The sequence below is a fragment of the Puma concolor genome, chromosome D3 (assembly GCF_028749965.1).
Source record: "Puma concolor isolate L17-30 chromosome D3, mPumCon1.1.hap2, whole genome shotgun sequence".
Taxonomy (NCBI): domain Eukaryota; kingdom Metazoa; phylum Chordata; class Mammalia; order Carnivora; family Felidae; genus Puma; species Puma concolor.
Window position 1 is genome coordinate 16,813,584 of NC_141678.1, and position 21,277 is coordinate 16,834,860.

Consider the following 21,277-nt stretch of genomic DNA (forward strand, 5'->3'; position numbering starts at 1 on the left):
TCTCAGGCTCTGCGCTGAAGTTGGGACTTAACAGCTGCATGGGGGGCTGTGTTTGGGAATTAGCACAAGATTTAGGAAAGAAACCAAAGAGTTCCTGGGCTACAAAATAAAAAGCATAGATCCACAGCATGTGAGTGACCGGCCTTTCCTGGGGCTGGTAGGATCAGAAGAGGGTTGAGCTGGGCTTTGCCTCTGCTGCTGCTGAGGTTCCTTCCCAGCCGTAGGACCAGGGACTCATTCATTTCTTTGAGAGCATCTGGCCCTCTCTCTGGTGGTCTCTAAACCTTCAGAATTGTGGGTTTTGGAGTCAATCCCATTGCTACTGGGGTATCCCCTGCCACCCTCAATAATTCTTGAATCAGGTTCGAGAATCTCAACTAGGACCAGCTGGTTCAGAGCCCCGGATTGTTTCCACTGAGAAACAGGATGTTGAGCAAAGGTGTCTGTAAGTCGCTTTGTGTAGTGGATTTATTGCTTATCTACCAGGATGATATCCTTTTGCAAGAATTCCTTTTGGAAAGCAAATCACCACCTCCAAGACATTTTTCATGCAAAGCTGGGCTTACATCTATAGGGTTTTGCTTTAAATGGGCTCTGCTTGTATTTCTAGCCCTCTGTAGCTAAGCCATAGAAGAAACTCATGGATATTATTTAAAGGAAGGAGGAATGATAGGGATGTTTTCTTCCGGTTCTTTCATTTTCCAGATAAGGAACTTGATTGCCACTCAGGTAAAGTGACTTACCGAAGGTCTTAAGTTAACTAATGGCATCTCTGTCCCTAACCCCATACTACCTCCTGGGTCAGTTTGATAGTCTCTTAATTTAGGAAATTTTGAGCCTTTTTGCTCATCATCTTCCTCATTTAGCTAAGCTGCTCACACCAAATTCCCTTTCATCTCCACTGTTCCTTGGATCCTTCCGAGGGTTGACTGTTTCTTCTGTGCACACAGCCCCATCAGCTGTCATCTTAGGAGAGGATTTGGCCTCCACGCAGTTGCAGAGAAGCAGAAACTGACCTGAATTAGTCTAGAGGACCACAGGCTGAAAGCCTCCCCCCGCCCCGGGTTCTGTCCAAAGCTTAAAGAGGTGAACTTAAGAACAAGATTTATCCCTCTGTTCTACCTCCCCTCTTCTCCCTGTACACAGCAGAGTGTTTAAGAGCCAGACTTCTCAAATCTGTTCTTTCCAACCATGTGGCTTTGGGCAAGTTACTTGACCTCTCTGGACCTCAATTCCCTTGTCCATCAAGTGGAAATACTAATATTTGCCTCCCAAGGTGATTGTCAGAAGCAAATAAAAGTGCTGTGCACACTGCCCAGAACCGAGTCCTCAATAAATGGTAATTAGTATTATTATCATCATGATCCTAATGTTTCCACTCTGGGTTTTCTTAGAATGGGGATGGAGGATAAAAAGAAAATAGGAGAGGTTTTGAGTCCACGGAATAAGGTAAAAGACAATAAAACTTCTTGCATTCAATTTCATTTTTTTTTGTAATAACAGCAGTTGCTTTCTTCTGAAAAGCTACAACACACCCAGCCTCTGTGATCTCGTTTGCTCTTTTCCACCGGGTAGTTCTCTTGGCTCTTTTATAGAGCAAGGAGCTGGGCTTAAGAGCGTTCCTAAGGTCACACAGCCGAGTGGAAGCGGAGTGGAGATTTTGGAAACGCTGGTCTGTGTGAATCCATAGCTGGTATTTTATTTTTATTTTTGCCTCTGTGAGAGGCTGCGTCTCTCTCCTGCTGTCAGAAATGTTATTCGTAGATCCCCGCACCTGACCTTCCAGGTCGTCCGGATTCCCACTCACTGCAGCGATTCCTTCCTTCACCTCGCCAAGCGCTTGCTCACTTACTCACCCGCTGCTTGAATACCTTCCAAGTGAGAGGAAGCTTTGACCTGCCTTCTCTTAGCCAGCTCGTGTTGTTAGAAAGCTGTAAGGTCATGAGGCAGGCTGACCCCTCCTGTTGCCATGCTCCTCTCGGGGAGATGTCCCTTCGGTGCCAGGAGACATTGTCAAGCCGCTGCCCACTTGGCTTCCTGAGCGTGGTAGCCGGGGGGCGCGTAATGGGGAGAGGCGGCCTGCTCCAGGCTCCGTGTGGGGCAGGACCAGGCTGTCAGGTGCCATCACTGGCCGGGGGAGAACAGCAGCCTCCCGGGGCGACTTGGTGCCAGGCAGTATTATGATCAAGAGACGCAGTGGAAATTCCCCAGCCACCGCGGGTCCCTTCTTCGTGGGAACACATTCTTCTCCATCCTTCTCCGTTCTTTCCTGATTGGCAAATATTCTCCCACTTCCTCTGGAGCCAGAAGTAAATGCCTTCTGGCTCCCAGCACCTCTTATGTTGCATCTCCATCATCGCCGTTGTCCTTATCATCGTCATTGTCATCCCCATGGCAACTCCATGCATTTGGCTCTTACAGTGCTCAAGGCACTGTGCAATAGCTCATTTATTTCTCACGAGAATCCTGCGAGGGGCCGCGTGTATCCCCGCCGGACTGAGAAGGAACCCAGAGCACAGAGAGGTGCAGTCACTTGCCCAAGGTCACATAGCAAGCAAGGGGCGGGGCCAGAATTTGTCCCCGAGACTGTTGGAGTCCAAAGCCAGGGTACTAAATCTCTTCTCTGAGCTCTGTGCCTCCGCTGTGCTGCCTCCTCCTTCCTGGCTTGTGCTCACTCTGAGCCAAGTGTACGAGACTCAGCCAGAAACGAAAAGGCGGATTCTCTGCACACATCTCGGGAGCTTGTTTCATGGGGTCGAGCCGCTGTCTACTGCCAACATTTCCTCTGAGCCAGCCTCCCAGTTGGGAAGGTCTCTCTGGATTTGCCCTTGCTCTAGCCTGGGTCCTGGGATCCTGTGAGAGTATGGCTGAGGCCCTGAACTCTTTCAGACATTAAACCAGAATGGCCCTCGGTCTGCCTGACCTCTCTGAAGTTCTGAGACAAGCAGAGACCCAAACCTATTGCATTCACTGAACTTGGGCCTTGCCCTGAGCATGAATTGCTGCCTCCCCTCTGAGGAACCAGTATACTGCTCCTCCCTCTCTAGGCCTGGGAGAGGCTTAGGAGGTTGGAAGGGAGTCTAGTCTGGAGCCCCAGAGCGCGGGGCTTTGGGGAGAAGATGCACTGGAGGAGAGGGGAGATGATGTAAGCTGGGAGAGACTGTTCAGGTTCTCAGCCTGGGAGGACAGGCCGCCCCCTACATCACAGGATCTTCTCCTGGGCATGACCTTCTGTGAGCTGGAGGAACCTGGCAGCAAGGGGGGTACAGTAGGACAGAGGGTAGGGTGGGCAGCTCTGGGGTTCTTGGGCAAAGACGGCCCTCCAAGTTTCAGCTGCTCTGTTTCTCCTTGAAAGGTTTGCCTCTAAGTCTAAGCTCATCCAAGCTCAGGACTGAAGGCAGAGTGCCCTGGCCTGGATCCTGGGGGGCCTTGGGCATCCTGGGGAGGCCGGGGTGGACTAGAATGTTGTGTCTGGATGCTGCTGTTGTCCTAAGGGGACCGTCTGTGGGCAGTGCTGACTTTTTATAGCTGCATGGGAACTGTCAGGGAGGAGGAGAGAAGGGCCAGGGCCTGAAAGCACAGCTATATTCGGTAAGCAGAGAGAGGGCCCCTGCCTCAGCCTCTAGAGGCCGGGCAGGCTGGGCCAGGCAGGGAGCCAGAGACAGGAGGGGGAAGAAGGAGAGCTGCTGGGGGCAGAGAGCGTCTAGTCTTGAGGCAGCAAACTGGGTAGACTCTGACCCTCGGATGGGCTTTGCTTGGCCCAGCTGAAGGTCTGGAAACCTTGGGCTGAGTTAAGTAGCACTGTCCTTCTGAGAGGACAGTCCCCCCTCTTGGTTATGTTGGCTAGGCTCATGTGTTTGCACCTGCCAGTCCGGCAGCCTACCCGAGCCTGCTCTGTGTGTTCCCAGCTCTGATTGTCGTCACTGCCTTCCAGTGGGGTCTATTGAAGGCAGGGACAAAAGTCAGTTTGGGAACATCTTGGGCAAGGACCGTATTCATTAGTCTCTGAGCGAGCACTTCCCATTGGCTGGAACAGAAGCCTCCCTCTGCCTCCTTCTCTTTCTAATCTTCTGAATGCATGCGAGTGTGTGATTTTGTGCATGTGTGTGTGTTGTGAACACATGTGTGCCCCTGTTCCACATGGCGGGTGTCACACCCAGCTCTCCCCGGAGCATCCGTTTCAGGCAAGGATCAGAGACTCCATTTCTTGAACCAGTTTCACTCCTGCCTCCCATGCATCCCGAGAGCTCTCCGAACCCTACTGCCTGACTCTCCAGGGTCTCCTCTTGAGGAGAGCCCCTTCTAGGACCAGCAGCCAGGCTGAGGCCAGGAGGGCCGGTTGGGCAGGGAGGTGACGCCCTTGCCTCTCTTTTGTATTTGCTTGGTGCTGGCTGAAGATGCGCCAGGAGGAGAAGAGCAGCTACACAGTGGTGCAGACGAGCGAGGAGGGGCTGGCGGCCAGCGGCGAGCTCCCAGGACCGCTCCTGATGCTGGCCCAGAACTGCGCGGTCATGCACAACCTGCTGGGCCCTGCCTGCATTTTCCTGCGCAAGGGCTTCGCTGAGAACAGGCAGCCTGTACGTAAGTTGGCCCCAGTGGAGCCTCACTCGACTTGCCTTCAAGGGCATAACGAGGTGCTGGGAAGAAGAGGGGCCCGGTACGCAGCAGCAACCCGTGTCCCCTAATGGATGTACCCCAAACCCTCAACTTGGGAATCTGACCCCCAAAGTTTCCTACCCATGGCTGCAAAGCACTGGTGAGTCTACATCCACCAGCAAGAAGTAATAACAGCAGCTCATGTTTTTTGTTTGTTTGCTTGTTTTTTGTTTTTTGGTTTTTTTGTGTTATTTTTGAGCACTTGCTATGTGCAAGGCACTGTGCTAAGTGCTTTGGTGCATCTCTTCAATTAAGTCTCAGAGCAACCCTGAGAGGTAAGTACTATGATCATCCCCATTTGGCAGATGAGGAAACTGAGTCAGGGAGGTAACTCGAGATGACAGCTAGTGGGAGGCAGAGGTAGGGTTTGAACTTGGGGAATCTGACTCAAGGGTTTCCTGTACTCTTAACAGCCCTCCTGAATACAATGTCCAGTACTTCCTACAATAATGGAAATATTCTATAATTGATGCTGTCCAATATAGTAGCCACCAGCCACACGTGGCCATTGAGCTTTTGAAATGTGGCTAGTGCAACTGGGGAACTGAATTGTTAATTCTATTTGTTTGATTCCAATTCCAATTCCGATAGCCACACGCGGCTACTATATGGGGCAACCTCCTTTAGGTATCCGAGCGGTCACCAGGAGAGGGTGATAATCATAATGTCACCAATACGAATGTATGAAGGTTCCATTTCTTGAATGCCACACATTAAACACTTTATTTTTTTTTAAGTTTATTTATTTTTGAGACAGAGACTGTGAGCAGGGGAAGGGCAGAGAGAGGGAGGCAGAGAATCCCAAGCATGCTCTGTGCTGTCAGTGCAGAGCCTGACATGGGGCTTGAACCCGTGAACTGCGAGATCATGACCTGAGCCAAAATCAAGAGTCGGATGTTTAACAGACTGAGCCACCCAGACGCCCCCTAAGCACTTTATATATCTTGTCTCACGGGATGCTCACAAAGGTCTTATTAGGTGGGTACCAGTATCAACCCATTTTATTGATGAGACTATGGCTCGGAGAGCTGAAGTGACCTACCCAAGGCCCCACAGCTAGCAAGTAGCAGATCTGGGCTTTGCACTTGAGTTTGTCCGATGCTAGAGGCCAAGATCTTCTCCCGGACCACATAAGCTGGGGAGAAAGGGGTATTCGTGTGCTGTATTCCCATCTCACCCCTGGGGATGGTGCTCATGGTTTCCCTGTCACCTCGGTGGGCATCCCTGGCCCTGCTTCACACAGCAGAGTGTGTGATCCAGGGACCAGCTCCCAGGGCTCAGCCAGACCAGCACCACCACAGGCACCTGGAGAGGGGTACCTGGCCTTCCTGCTCCTGGCTCTGGCTGTGCACGAAGCAGAGGGGGCTGCCCTGGGGGTCAGCAGTACCCTATTCCCCTCCAGTCCTGCAGAACTGGGTCCTGGAAAAGTGGGAGCCTGCGTGAGGCTTGAAGGGGGGGCGGGGAAAGGACTCATGTCGAAGTGACTTATCCTAGCCAGTGTCCTCTGCGTGCATATGGACACACATACACTCGCCTACTCGCTCACTTCACTTACCAGGGGCACAGGGTATGGCAAAAATCATCCTTTTCGGCCACCCAAGATCCAAGTCTGATTAGGAAGAGAGTGATGACAATGCACCGTGACAGGCTTTTACGGTGGAAGTCCCGACAGTCATCTTGCAGAGACACGCATACCTTCAGTGAATCCTGCCCTCAGCTAGAAATACTACCTGAGGGCTGGATAGCTTGCAGCCTGCTCAGCCCCCGCTCATGTACACTCTCAACACTGTCCTGCCACATTTAGCCACTCCTGAGCACAGGGTCCTGTGCACCTGGTTGTCTCATAAGGGGTTGCTCAGCAGCCCCTTTCTAGAAGATTCTCAGATTTTCCGGAGCTGGGGTCCCTTGACCCAGGGCCAGTTTACAGTGGGTGGCCAGAAGCTGTCTCTTGCCTGCCCTGACCGTGTGGGCTAGAACAGCCTGCATGCACAGCCGAGATGCCTCACGCTCACTGTGGCCCACCTGCATGTCTGTGTTCACGATAGGCGTGCCCACACCTGGTATGTGCTTCCTCAGGGGGGCACGCCCTGCCCCACATTCCTCCTGCCCAAGGACGGAGAGCTGTGACAGGGAGGATGGACCCAGTGCGCCAGTTTTGGAGCTGATTGAACAGGTCCAGTGGGGCATCAATTTCGTGCCAGTCTGTCTGCCTCCTGGGAAGGCCTAGGGTGACTGGCACCTCACCAGCCAGAGCTTACCCCATGCGTCCTCTGGGCCTGCTCTTTGGAGACCTCACCGCCATCTGTTCAGATGCCTAGACCCAGGGTTTCCTTGACTCCCCAAGGAGATCTGGGCACTGCTTGAAGCTGGAGATGTGTGCTTTGGACCCTGGCAGCAGCCACTGGCACTGGCGGCCCCCAGGGTCCTATGCTGTGTCCTGTGACAGGGCCAGGTGTAGGATGGGGGTCAAACTGGAGAAGGTGGGCCGTGCCCAAGCAGCAGGGCACAGCCTGAAGTCTACCTCCACACCCTTGGCTCCTCCTCCTCCTCTTCCTCCCTTATGGGCAGCCTGTCTAGTCCCTGCTTTCTGTCCTTCCAGCCCCTCCCTCCCTCCCATCTCCTTGCAGATTTCCACACTGTTGTGACCTCCCGCCCACCCTGCTTTATTTACAGGTTTTTGCCTCCAGACCAGCTCTGTTCCCTGACACATCCTTGTGTCTGGAATGGGGACACAGAGGTTCTCTGCCCAGGCTGGATGGGGCTCTGGGGTCCCTGGGCATCTCCCGTGTCTATGGGAGATGTGGGGCTGCAGCTTTTTCCCTTGAAGATGTGGTCCAGGCATGCGTCCCACTCGGTGCTTGCTGTCCCTTGGATGGCCTCCAGGTTGGGCATTTTGTAACTTCTAGGTCGCTCGCAGCTGCTAATAGGACACTTTCTTTTGTTTCAGGACAGATCGCTGCGGCCAGAGGAGATTGAAGGTAAGACGCAGCCCCTTAGGGGAAAGGGTTGCTCAGCTATCCAGGCAGTTGAGGGAAGGGAGATTGGTGGGAAGAGAGGCAGAGACACGGTGGCTTCCTGGGGACAAGGCCTGGTACGGGGCTGGGTATCCTCTGTGGAGCCAGCTGTCAGAGGAGTGCCGTCCTGGCAGCTCCAGGGTCTGGCTCTCCGGGCCAGTGGGCACCCGGGCTGCCTCTGATCAGAGGCTCTGTGGATCCCACCCCCAGCCATGCCCACTTTTATTCTGTTCCTCAGAGCTCCGAGAGGCCTTCAGAGAATTTGACAAGGACAAGGATGGCTACATCAACTGCCGGGACCTGGGCAACTGCATGCGTACCATGGGCTATATGCCCACCGAGATGGAACTTATTGAACTTTCTCAGCAGATCAACATGAACCGTGAGTCCCTCCTCTGGGCACCCTCTTCCCTTCCCGTCCCCACCCTCCAAGTCCTCTGCAGTCACACAGGCCCTGGGCTTAAGTTCTGGGCCCAGCTCTTTCCAGCTCTGTGACCTGGGGCAAACTACTTACCCTCTCTGAGCCTCCTTTTCCTCACCTGTAAACTGTACAATGAGAGGAGCACAGGAAGTCATTGAGAGACTGTCTGCAAAACAACGCTGTACGTGGCACACGGTGATTGTTGAACAGAAGGAAGTTCTCATTACTGTGTTATTCTCTGTCTTAGTTTTGGGGTTCTCCCAGAAGCAGGCCCCGAAACAAGGATTTGAGTGCAAGCAGTTTATTTGGAAGGTGAAGGGAAGCATCAGCAGGGAGTAGGCAAGTGAGACCACAAAGAGAAGGAGCCACAAAGGTTGAACTCTCGAGCCAGCCAGCACCATGAGTGGCCAGAGTCTCATTCTCATTCTGCTAGGCAGCTCAGGAAGTCAGTGTAGCAACTGACCTTGAAGTTAGAGCCCTCATCCCTCCAATGGGGAGTTTCAGCAGTCACTGGCTGAAAGCTGCTGTGAGCAGGGGGTGGGGTGGGTGTTGGTTCTCCACCACTCCTACCTGCTGGGGGATCTTGTTGAATTTGAGCTTCCATTTGTACAACAAGAGTAAGCTTGGGGCAGGTGGGCCAGGCTCTCATAACTTCTGTTTCTCTCTCTGCCTTTCTGCTCTGTCTCTGTCTCTCTGTCTCTCCGTCTCTGACATTCTTTGCCTGTCTCTGACCCAGTGTGTCTTTCGCCCGTATCTTTCTCTCTATCCACCTCCCGACTGGTTCCCTCCATCTAACCCTGGCCACTCCCCTGAGCCATTCTTTGATAAGCCACCTGTCCATGGTCACCTGTGTGTCCTCATTTGGCCTTTGGTTGTACCCTGGACCCAGCACTGGACCAGTCAAGGAGGGGTTCACAGTGCCTTCCTTTGCTTAGTTAGAGGTGGGGAGTGGTTGGATGGATGACCTAACCCTTTCCTCTGTCTCCAGTGGGTGGCCATGTAGATTTCGATGACTTCGTAGAGCTAATGGGACCTAAACTCCTGGCGGAAACAGCAGATATGATTGGAGTGAAGGAACTTCGAGATGCTTTCCGAGAGGTAAGTGACGACCACTGGACAGACACGGGCAGGGTGTTGTTAGAATTCCAACCCCAGGACAGTTACTTGAAAGGAGAAACTAGAGCCCCGGATCACAGGCCAAGGGAAGGAGCTTGGACAGAGAAGAGTCTCGGGGTAAGGGGGGCGGGCAATGATGCTAGAGAAGGGGCCCTCCCTTGGGCCCCCCACGTTGTAGCTACCCCTTTCTCCTCCCTGCCCTCTCTAGTTTGACACCAATGGTGATGGAGAGATAAGCACCAGTGAGTTGCGGGAGGCCATGAGGAAACTCCTGGGCCATCAGGTGGGACACCGAGACATAGAGGAAATTATCCGAGATGTGGACCTCAATGGGGATGGACGAGTAGACTTTGAAGGTAGGTGGGGTTTGAACGTGGGAGAGAAGCCAAGGCAGTAGTGGCCATACGTGGAGACTTTCAACTGTGTATCCATCATGACTCCATCTTTCCATGCCCCTACGCTTCCGTTCTTGTACCCCTCCGTCTATGCGCCCCTGTAACCCACCTTCCCATTCATCCCTTCACCCAACCATCCATTGGTCCATCTTGCCAAATCTCTCTCTCCATCTGTTCCATCCATCTCTTCGTGTGTCCAGGTGTCTATCCATTCATCCATCTCTAAAAAATTATCCATACAATCATTTATTCATACATATGTATATGTTTATGTCTGTGTGTATATCTGGTTCCTCAGGCTGAATCCCTCTTTTCTGGGCTTTCACAGCACCTCAGGCTCACCCTCATCCTTCACACTGCCCCCCCACGTGCTAGGTGTACCTCTGCTTGACTGAACTTTTTGAGAAGAACACCATTTTCTTTATCTCTGTATTTCCTCATAATTCAGTACCTGGCACATAGCTAATGCTCAGTAAAAGCTTTTGTTTCTTTTTTTTTTTTTTTTTTAAGGAATCAGGAATCATTATACTAGTTACCATTTATTGTACATTTATTATGTACCAGTCACCGCACCAAGTACACTTACATATATTATCCCATTTTATTTTCACAACAACTGTCTGGATTGCCACTATTATGGCCTCGTGTTACATGTGAGGAAATTGAAGCTCAGAGAAGTCATATGACTTGCTTGAAATTGCCAGACCATTAAGACACGGAGCTGGATCATAAACCAGGCCTGGGATCTCAACCACTACATATGTAACCCTGCAAGATACTGCTCAAGACAGCTATGGGATCTAGGGCAAAAATACAGTAAAACGTTCACTCTGTGCTCTGGGAACTTGCCTTCTGAGCAGAAAGACAAGATAAACATGTACCAGGATGTAGGATGTGCATGTGTCCAGAACACAAAAGTTGGAAGGCCTTTTCTGGGGAGCACTTAGACTCAAGTTTGAGGAGAGTGTGGCTATATGGAAAGAAGGCTTTGCTGCCACCAGATCCGAAAATTTCAGGTTGCCCGTGTCCCGGTGGTGCCCCCTCACAGATGACAGCCCTTCCCTGCAAGCCCAGCATCCCCCATCCATTCTGCTCGTATGTATTGCATACATAGTATGTATACCTACTGTGTGTTGAGATCTGCCTTGAGAGCCCAAGACCAGCAAGGAAGACAGAAGCCAACGCTGTAGTCCCTGCTGTTTTGGGGGAAATACAGTGAGCTGTGGAGTACAGGGGAGAGGCATCTTGCCAAGCTGGAGGGGGGATTAGGGAAGGTTTCCTGGAGGAGGCTATAAATAAATAGAGCTCTAAGAGATGAGTAGGAGCCACCAGGTGAAGGAAAGGGTATTTACCCAAATGAATTGAAACTTACGTCCACACAGAAACCTGCACACAGATGTGTATAGCAGCATTATTCATAATTGCCCAAACCTGGAAGCAACCAAGATGCCCTTCGGTTGGTGAGTGGATAAAGGGTGACAATGGCATATTATTCACACTAAAAATAAATGAGCCATCAAGCCATGAAAAGACATGGAGAAATCTTAAGTGCATATCGCTAAGTGAAAGAAGTCAATCTGAAAAGGCTACGTAGTGTGTGATTCCAACTGTATGACATTCTTGAAAAGATAAAACTATGGAGACGGTGAAAAGATCAGTGGTTGCTAAGGGTTGTGCGGTGGGGGAGGTATGAATAGGTGGAGCATAGAGGATTTTCAGGGCAGTGAAACCGTTCTGTATGACACTGTAATAGTGGATACACGTCATTATGCATTTGCCCCAACCCACAGAATGTGCGGCACGAAGGCTGAACTTGAATGTTACTGTGGCCTCTGGGTGCTAATGCTGTGTCAGCGTGGGTTCATCGATTAGAACAAATGTCCCACTCTGGTGCCGGATGTCGATAGTAGGGGAGGCCGTATGCTGGGAAGGCAGGGTGCATATGGGAACTCTGTACTTTCTGCTTAATGTTGCTGTGAACCTAAAACTGCTCTAAAAAAAAAAAAATCAAGTCTAGTTAAAAGAAAAAGAAGAGAGAGGGGACGAGTGCAGGCAAGCTGAGAGGTGGAGGGAGAGTGAGTGTGCCAGCTGCACCGACAGGGAGATCTGTGTGTGGTTGGAGCGTAATGGATTGGGGGTGAGCTTGTGAGAGCCGCGTCAGCTGGGGCCACAGCGGGGAGGGCCTGGAGGTCACATCAGGATATTGGATGTTATCCAGTGGGGAGCCTGGGAGGTTTCAGAGGGGTCAGGTATGCAGACGAGAAAGCCCCCATCCTGGGGCCCCGCTGCTTTGCGCAAGATGGACCGGGAGAGACCGGAGGGCTGTAGGGAACCAGCCCCGAGGTAGGAGCTATGTCAGTGGAGGGGGGGCGCTCAGATCTGAGGGAGACTTGGAGGCTGTGTCCTGAGCTGGGCCTGACAGGCTCCTTTCTCCCCACCCGGTCCTGTCCTGTGCCCTCCCAGAGTTTGTCCGGATGATGTCCCGCTGAGGCCGTGAGGGCCCCTCCAGGACTGCCAAGCTCCCCCCGGGCGGGAGAAGAGGAGCCAGAGCGCGCCTCACCCCGCCGTAGCCGCCGAGAGCCCAGGATGGACTGGCGGAAGGGGCCTGCCTGCACCCCAGGGAGGTGCCCACCCTGGACCCCCTCCCCTCCGCACTGTGAAAGACTCACAACTCCTGCAACTGGAAAGGGGGGCGCCCGCCGACGAGGAGGCCGCAGTGCCAAGCCAGCAGAGGTCACGCCGGGCGCCAAGTGCCATGGACCCAGCCGCTGCCGGTGGGGTGGGCCAGGGAGCCTGCCAGCAGCCCCCCCCCCACCCCCGCCCCCGCACAGCATGTCCGCCCCAGGGCAAAGCCTCTCGCCGCCCTCCTTAGCTCTGTGCCCGTCCCAGCTCGCCACAGCCCTGTTCTCTCAGAACCAATTAAAATATTTCCAAGACAAGGGCAGCTGTGGGGGTCTTTGCTTCTTGGGCCCGTGCAGATGGCACACATTTCCTGAGTACTGACCGCATGCCCAGAGCTGGCTGAACAGTCTTGTATTCAACATGCATTTATTGAGCACCATCAGGTACCCCTTCTCATCTCAGAAGCCGGGACCTTATGCCTCTAGCTGAAGGGGAGCCTGGGGGATATAGTGATTTAGCTGGGTACCAGTTGCCCCAAACAAAGTCAGGCTCTGAAAGAAAAGGAGACTAGAAATTGGGTAAGCATCTAGCAGGGTCTGTCCCCTTCCTGTCTTCCTGGAGCATCCGTGCTGGTGGGGAGACAGACATGAAATACTTCACCACGTGGTTACAAATTGTGATGCTTTTATTAAGCAAAAAAGCAGGGATCCGTGGTAGGGTATAATAAGAAGGCTTGGTGTAGTCTGGGGAGGTCAGGAGAGGCTTTCCTGCGGAAGTGATGACAAGGTGTTTGCCACGAAGGAAATCCCAGTGTGTGCGTAAAACAGATGTCGAAATGCTGCTCTGCAGCATTGGAAGCTGGAGAGTATAGTTGTTTACTTGCTGTGTGGCTTTGGGCCAGTCATGTCCCCTCTCTGAGCCTCAGTTTCCTCCTATGTGACAGGGGAATAATAAAGGATAATAAAATCCCCAGTAAGTGCTCTTAGGGCATTGCGTTGCGTCCCTCCAGGGGCTGCTATTCATATAACTGCCGTGGGAGTGCCCAGCATGGCAGTATTACACAGGATCCGTTTGTAATCACTGTCATTAATTTCTGTCACTGAAGGGTTGAAGGAGTCCAAGGGGGTGTTAGTGGGTGGAAGTTGCCCAGAAGCTTTGACAGGGTGAGGACATGATTGGACAGGTGTGTAGGGTGGACCTGTATACTTCAAGCTTGTGGTTCTCAAACTTTAGCATGTAAGAATCGCCTGGAGATTTTGTTAAGCCACAGATCTGGGCCCCACCCTAGTGCTTCTGATTCAGAGTCTGAAGTGGGGTCCATGAATTTGCATCTCTAATAAGCTCCCAGGGGATGTTCTTGTTGGAGGACCGCAATTTGAGTAACACTGCTGTTAAGTCCCAGACATGGGGTGGGGGGGTGGGGGGGGGGGAGGCAAGTGTGTTCCCAGGCAGCGTGGGTGGAGGAGGCTGTGGGCTAAAAGCTGGAAGTGGGTGGTGGGTGGGAAATCCCTGCCCCTGCCTGTGTGCTGCGGCAGAGGCAAGATCCTTGTTCTCAGACTTGGCAGGGAATGTGGGAAGGACTGAGGGCGCCCCCCTCCCCCTCCAGAGGCCTGGGTAATCCCCCATGTCCCTGAGGCCAGGGGGGCTGGGAGTTCCAAATTCACTCTCATAATCCAATTCTGAGACTAAGCCCTTGGCTCTGCGCCCCGCAAGGCAGGCCTGCGGTTCTGCCTGCTTTTGTATTGACTTGGCTCTGCCCAGAGACCTCAGATCTACATGGTTGCAGAAGTGCAATGGCCTTGGAGGGCCAGAGGAGCAGTTCATAGAGAGAGGGCTCCTGTGGGCATCTCTGTCAGCTGATAGGACGAGCCCTTGGTGGCACCAGAGAGGGAAGAAAGTAGAGTTAGGGTGTCATCTAGAACACTTCTTTCCCTGGTGTGGTGGCCTCCTAATCACAGACAGAGTGGCTATGAAAGCGACTTGAATATATAGCTAGGCCAGTGTTCAGAGATACTCTAGTGCTCAGGACGAGGGGAAGCCCTGGGCCTGGACTTCTGTCTCCTCCAGTGCTGAAACTCAAACTCCCCTTCTGGAACTTGTCTTATATTTAATGGTTCCTAGATTGTTTGAAGAAAAGGTTCTGCTGCATTCGAAGAACGAGGACTCATTTTTCTAGATGGGTCCTAACCCAGGTGGGAGTTGTTTCTGTGACCTGCACCACACAAATGCTTAATTACCTCCCCTAGTGGGAGCCGGGGCTGTGTCATCTTAGAAGGGCTCTCATTGTCTGAAAGGTCCTTAAATCTGAGCTTAGATTTGCCTCCTTATGACTTGTAAACTCCAATTCATTAATTCATGCATGCATGTGCTCAACAGATACTTAACTGTGCACCTACCATGTGCCAGGTCCGGTGTCAGGGTCCCTGTCTCTAGCAGGGCACACAGTTAAGAAAACAGACAAGTTGGGGCGCCTGGGTGGTTCAGTTGGTTAAGCGTCAGACTTCGGCTCAAGTCATGATCTCACGGTTCCTGGGTTGGAGCCCCACTTCAGATTCTGTCTCCCTCTCTCTCTGCCCCTCCCCTGCTCCTCTCTCTCTCAAATACAAATAAACATCAAAAAAAAAAAAAAAAAAAAAAAGAGAAAACAGACACGTATAATGTGGCATCAGTGCTGCTTACTAGGTTACTTACGAGGTCAGCCTAGAAGTGAGGAGGGTATGTGAAAGGTACCCAATCCAGTCCGGCAGGGTGGGGAGAGGGTGGAAGGGACAGATTTGCTAGGACCTGAAGAATCTGCCATGCTTGGTCAGAGGAGGTAAGGGGAAGAGTGTTTCTGGTTGAGGGAACAGCACGAACAAGGGCCCAGAGGTAAGGGAGAACACAGATCTTTTGGGAAACGAAGCAGAACTCTATCTGCCTGGTGGACTGGGCTGGAGGGAGGAGAGACAGAGATGAGGCTCATCAGGGAGGCAGGGCCCCATCCATCACTGCCACTGGGATGTGGAGAAGCTCAGGTAGGACCTTTGAGGGGCTGCCTTCGTGTGTCAGCTGGGCTCGGAGCAGCAGAAACCGTGGTGCCTATAAAAGGCTTGCTTTTGGAGACAGATATGTCCAGAGGGCGGAGCAAATCACGGAGCAGCTGAGGACACCCGGGAAGCATCCCTATTAGCAATGTGGTTAATAGCATGGGCTCTGATCAAAAGACAGAGGAAAACAGACCTTCCATGCCCCTGATGGAAGAATACCAGCTCCCTCCGCCCCCTCCCTCCCCGGGCCTTGCCAGAAAGATAGAACCTGAGTCCGAGCCTCTAGATCCAGCAGGCAGCTGGCAGGAAACTCAGAGAACAGGGTAACATGCTGAGCTGTACTGTGACTATCTTCCACCAGCGATATCCAGGCTGGGAAACTCCCCTGCTCAAACGACTGAAGCTCTTCAACAGATACATTACAAGAAAAAGAAAGGGGTGGAGGGAGAACTTACAGACTAAAAGGTACCAAGTTTAAAGATGGGCCTGACTTAGGGCACCTGGGTGTCAGTAAAGCGCCTGACTCTTGATCTCAGCTCAGGTCATGATCTCAGGGTTCTTGAATTCAAGCTGCACTGACAGTGCAGAGCCTGCTTCAGATTCTCTCTCTCTCTCTCTCTCTCTCTCTCTCTCTTTCTCCCCCCCGCCCAAAACAAAACAAAAACAAAACAAACACAAAACTTAAAGATGGGCCTGACTAACCAACAGTGTCCAGGGATACACTCAGGAGAAAACATCGTGGACAAACATGGGGAATTCTTCCTATAAAGGTCCGAATAATGTTTGATTTTAGAGAGAGGCCAGGAGGGGGCTGTGCCTGAGTGGGGAGCACAGACAGGGGCTTCTGGAGTTTCTGGCAAATTTCTGTTTCTTGACCTGTGTGGTACATACAAGGGTGTTTGCCTCATAATACTTCATTTCACTAATTTATACACTTGTTCTGTAGGTTTTTCTGTGTGTCTTCTTTTCTTTTCTTTTTTTTAATGTTTATTTATTTTTGAGAGAGAGAGGGAGAGATCACGAGTAGAGGAGGAGCAGAGAGAGAGGGAAACGGAGACGCAGGCTCCACGCTGTCAGCACAGAGCCTGACGCAGGGCTCCAACTCACGAACCATGAGATCCTGACCTGAGCCAAAATCAAGAGTTCGACACTTAATGGACGGAGCCACCCAGGCGCCCCTGTTTGTCTTATTTTCCAATAGAAGGGTTTAAACAAGTGTAAGCTCAGGAGTCAGCCACCTGGGTTCAAATCCCCACTCTGCCACTTTTTAGCTGTGGGGCGCCGGGGTGGCTCAGTCGGTTGAGCATCTGACTTTGGCTCAGGTCATGATCTCACGGTTTGTGGGTTCAAGCCCCTCATTGGGCTCTGTGCTGACAGCTCAGAACCTGGAGCCTACTTTGGATTCTGTCTCCCTCTCTCTGCCCCTTCCCCAGTTCCTGCTCTCTCTCTCTCTCAGAAATAAATAAACTTATTAGCTGTGTCATCTTAGGTAAGTTATGGGACCCTCTGGGCCTCGGTTTCCTCACCTGTAAAATGGGGATGATGTTATAGCATGGTTTTGAAGATTAAGCAAGTTAGCATACTTGAAGCCCTTGGAACAGTACCTGGCACACAGGAAGCACCATCAAAGTTTTCGCTCTTATTATTATTGTGTGTTATTCCCCATTTCCCGACCCCTTTCTCCACTGTGTCCTGATGCCTCCACGATCCTCTCTCAAGGAAAGGGGAAAAGAGGGCCAGCTATGCTATTCTTCAATGGCTTTGGTGGGACCTCTCATTGACAGTGACAAGATAATCAGCTTAAATCTGGGATCTGGCTCCATGACCAGGGAGTGACTGTCTGCACAGCATGGTCCTGCAAAGTGGCCCTGATGCTCTTGGCTGTGCCTGTGGCTTAGGCTGCAGGGCCAGAATGTCCCTTCATTCCTCTGGAGGTGCCTGCCACCTGCTCCTGTTCTCTGCCGATGCCTGCCTGTCTTAGAGAGAGGACAAAGGGGCTGAGTACCACGACCGAGGCATGGGCGTTAGTGGTAACGTGAACCTGCATTCGAATCCCAGCTCTGCCACTTAAGGGAGTTAAGGGATGTATGTGGTCAAGGAGTCTGTCTTACTCTTTGAGCCTCCTTATCTATTATTAACGATAATAATTGCACCTGCCTGTTGGCGGGGGGTTGTTAAAGAGATGATCCATGCATAATACTTAGTAGAGGGCCTGGCTCAGGGCCCTCACACATACTGTTCTGTCTAGAATGCTTTTCTTTTCTTCTTAAAAAAATGCTTATTTATTTATTTTTTGAGATAGAGAGTGAGTGGGGGAGGAGCGGAGAGAGAGGGAGAGAGAGAATCTCAGGCGGGCTCTGCGCTGACAGCGCAGAGCCCGATATGGGGCTCAATTCCACCGTGAGATCATGATCTGAGCAGAGTCAAGAGTAGGGCGCTTAACCGACTGAACCACCCAGGAGCCCTGGAAATGCTTTCCCTGCCCTTTTCCAAAAGCTGGGTCCCTCTCATTTTGGGGGGACTGGGCTTAAATGTCTCCTTGACTTCCTTACTGAAGGAAGGTAGGAAGCCATGGCCATATCCCATTTACGTTATTTCGAGAGAGATGAAATTCATGGCCTGACACGTATTTATTTTATTACAATACATTCCTGTTTATCTGCTTCTTGACAGCCCTTACCCCTCATTAGAGTGTAAGATCCACACTGGCGGAGACCATCTGTGCCTTGTTCGCTACGGTACCTCCAGTGTCTAGTGGTAGGTACTCAGCAATTATTTATTGAATAAATGAACAAAAAAAATCCATGAACGTATAAATATATGTATTTGTTCACTCCTTTACCATCTGTCTTCCCTGACTGGTTTGTGAGAGACCTAAGTGCAGGACCTTATTTGACCTGTTCTCTGTTGGGTCTCCTGAACCCCTTGTACCTGGCTGGGTGGGTACTGCATGCCCGGCAAATACTTGTCAGACGGATGTGAGACTGGGGGCGCTGAGGGTGGCAGCCATTTGTGACTGCTGCCCTCAGATGCAGGAAGGGCTCCGGGCCCCATGCCCGGTGGTTCTCCTGACCTCAGGTCTTGCTCTGCTCCGGCATTGGGTCTTTTTGGGATCATTTCTCTGAGCTGCGGGCCTCGAAGTCTAGTGTCATGGAATGGGAAAACAGACCAAGGACTGGGAGTTGCACAGACCTAGATTCTTGTCGTTGGTCCATCATTTATAGTCTGTGGGACCTTGAGCTAGTTGGTGAAGCTTTGATTTTCTCATCTGTTCAAGGGTTTTAGTGTTCAGATCAGGTAGCAGACATTGAAAGCCCAATGTGGGGTCGAAGAGCCCCCTACACATGCTCATTGTCACCTGTATTAGTAGCTACAAAGGCCTGAAACAGCCATTGAAAACCAAATCCTAGGGTGAAAATCGAATTCTGGGGAGACACTGCTGGGTGTCCATCAACATTGTTGTCTTTGTCTTCTTTAGTAATAAAACTCAATTTTTATGACATTCAGAAGCAAGACTACATTTCCCAGCCTCCCTTGCAGCTCAGTGTGGCCTTGTGCCCAAGTTCTGGCTGATGGGATAGAAGTGTGTGTAGTTTTGGAGCACCTGGGTGGCTCAGTCATGGCTGAGGTCATGATCTCACAGTTGTGGGATTGAGCCCCACATCGAGCCCTGCACTGAACATGGAGACTGCTTGAGATTCTCTCTCCTTCCCTCTCTGTCCCTCTTGCTGCTAGTACTCTCTCTCTCTCTCTCTCTCTCAAAATAAATAAATAAAAACAAAAAGAAGAAGAAGAAGAAGCAGCAGCTGCGTAGAGGTGCCTGGGTGGCTCAGTCAGTTAAGTGTCAGACTTTGGCTTAGGTCATGATCTTGCGGTTCATGAGTTCCAGCCCCACATCTGGTGAACTCGAGTCTGGCTCTGGGCTCTGCACTGTCTCTCCTCTCTCTCTCCCTCTCTCTCTGTACCTCATGGGGTTTTCTGTCTCTGCCCCTCACTCACTTGCATTCTCTCTCTCTAAAAAATAAATTAAAAAATAAAAAGTGCGTGTGGTTTCTGGAAAGTGTCCTTAAAAGGAAGACCTGGGTTCCTTTGCCTTTCTTTCTCCTTCTTGCTAGCTGGAATGTGGCCTTGAAGCTTGGAGCTTGAGCAGCCATCTTGGACCATGAGGAAGAAGTCAGTGCTGAAGTGGTGTCAATGGAACAACAAATAAAAGGAGCCTGGATCCCTGACACCTTTCCGGAGCCCTCCTAAAAGCCCTGAAGTTCCTCACTCCAGAGTCCTTTATAAGAGAGAGAAAAAACGTCTGTGTCCTTTAAGCCATTATTACTTCGAAATTTGCTTTCATTTGCAACCACATTTAAATATAACTGATACATTTTCCAAAAAAAGACGAATTCACAGGGCTAGATGGCTTTTATTTTAATTAATGAACACATGTATAAATAACACCAGCTATGTTGCTGACATTCTATGAATACCTTTACAAATATTAACTTGTGAATTCTCATTATAATTCTAGGAGAGAGAAACCACTATTATCCCCATTTTACAGTCTTGGAAACTTCGCGGGAAAGAGGAGAGACGCAGTTCTTGGAATGTTCTCTTTTCAGTTCCTGCTGTTAATTCTTTCAATCAATAAATATAGACTGAGCACATACTTTATGCCAGGTCCTTTGCTAGGAGTTAAGGATATGAGGACAAAAAAGGTGGATCTGATGGCTGGTCTCATGGAACTTACAGCCCAAAGGGGCACTAGCCAGTAGCTACATGTGGCTATTTAAATGTAAATTAATTAACACTAGATAAATGTATAGTTCTCCAAACAAACCAGCCACATTTCACATGTTCCACAGCCACGGGTGGCTAGTGGGTACTGTACCAGATGGTACAGACATAGTATGTTTCCATCATGATAGAAAGTTCTGGACAAAAGGGATAGCTGGCAAGTAAAGTAGCCATTTACAATCCAGTGTGCAAGCTCTGGTTTTCATATTTCTTAATTGCTTCCCTAATTTGCCCAGCTCTAGGGGAGAGAACAGAAAAGATAAAGCAGCGATTTTTTTAATTTATGTGGTATTGTTGGTATATGTTAATATTTTTCATTCATCAATTCACTCCACCTTTACAGTCACCCCATTTTGCAGATGAGGAAACTGAGGTTCAGAGAGAGGATGTGACTTGCCAAGTGGACACCTAGAGTAGATAATAAACACTCTCTGGGGTTCCTGACTCCATAAATTGTGCCCTTGACACAATGGAAAGAATCTGGGAGATAACAGTTAGCTTATGTGGAGCGCTTTCGATGGCCATGGAAGGCATTCTCCCAAAGTCTACTTTTTATAATCCTCATTCCAACCCAGATGCAGAAGGGAAGTGACTTGCCCAAGGTCACCCAGATGGGAAGGCGCTCGCTTTTTCTGTCCATGTCCTAGGCAACTCTAATCCTGCCTGGCTTCTTCCCTGTGACTCATATCCTTCTGGGGGAAGTGAAGAAAAGCCAAGTCCATTCTCCCTCCCCTGAAGTTCAGTTCCAGTGGCTCACTGGGGGCCAGGACAAGGAGAGACACCATGGGCTGGTTCCTGGACTCTCTGGGAAGATCTGGTCCCCTGGCTGTCTGACTGTTAGAGGCCCTAAGTGAGGAAACTTGGCTTTGGGACCAGACCACCCACCTGGCAGAGGGTGCTGAGCAGAAGGCAGGACTGGCCCCCACCCCCTTTCTGTGTTTACCTTTTGAACTTTTATTGTGAGCTTATCTTTAAGGGAAGAATAGTCCATAAACTTAAAATAGGCAAGACTTAATTAATAGCATGCTTTGTTCTTCTGATCCTTATCTGTTCAGGAAGACACACCCCTTTTCAGTTTTGTGGGTCAAGGTGAAACTGCCTCTGGGGGCTTACCAACAGCTGCTCCATTTTCCACTTTTGAACTCTGGTTCCCTTTGGTTTTTCCCTCGTCCTGCGTGTGGGAGGGTTTTTCTCAACTTTTCAGCCTGAGCACTTCACCAGGACCTTTTCTATTTATTCAGT

At 50.9% G+C, this 21,277-nt stretch overlaps 1 protein-coding gene across 2 annotated transcripts in view; it reads left to right on the forward strand.

Moving 5' to 3' along the window:
- CABP1 (calcium binding protein 1) overlaps positions 1-12,541 on the forward strand; it is a 20,917-nt gene extending 8,376 nt beyond the window's left edge. The window contains exons 2-7 of one of the 2 annotated variants that reach the window (XM_086681859.1): positions 4,413-4,577; positions 7,604-7,634; positions 7,909-8,052; positions 9,080-9,189; positions 9,416-9,563; positions 12,066-12,541. In XM_086681859.1, the coding sequence (XP_086537985.1) occupies positions 4,413-4,577; positions 7,604-7,634; positions 7,909-8,052; positions 9,080-9,189; positions 9,416-9,563; positions 12,066-12,091 (624 nt within the window). In that variant the 3' untranslated portion in view covers positions 12,092-12,541. The remainder of the gene's footprint in view (positions 1-4,412; positions 4,578-7,603; positions 7,635-7,908; positions 8,053-9,079; positions 9,190-9,415; positions 9,564-12,065) is intronic. The other variant, XM_086681860.1, reaches the window with a different exon arrangement.
- The last annotated feature ends 8,736 nt before the right edge of the window (positions 12,542-21,277 follow it).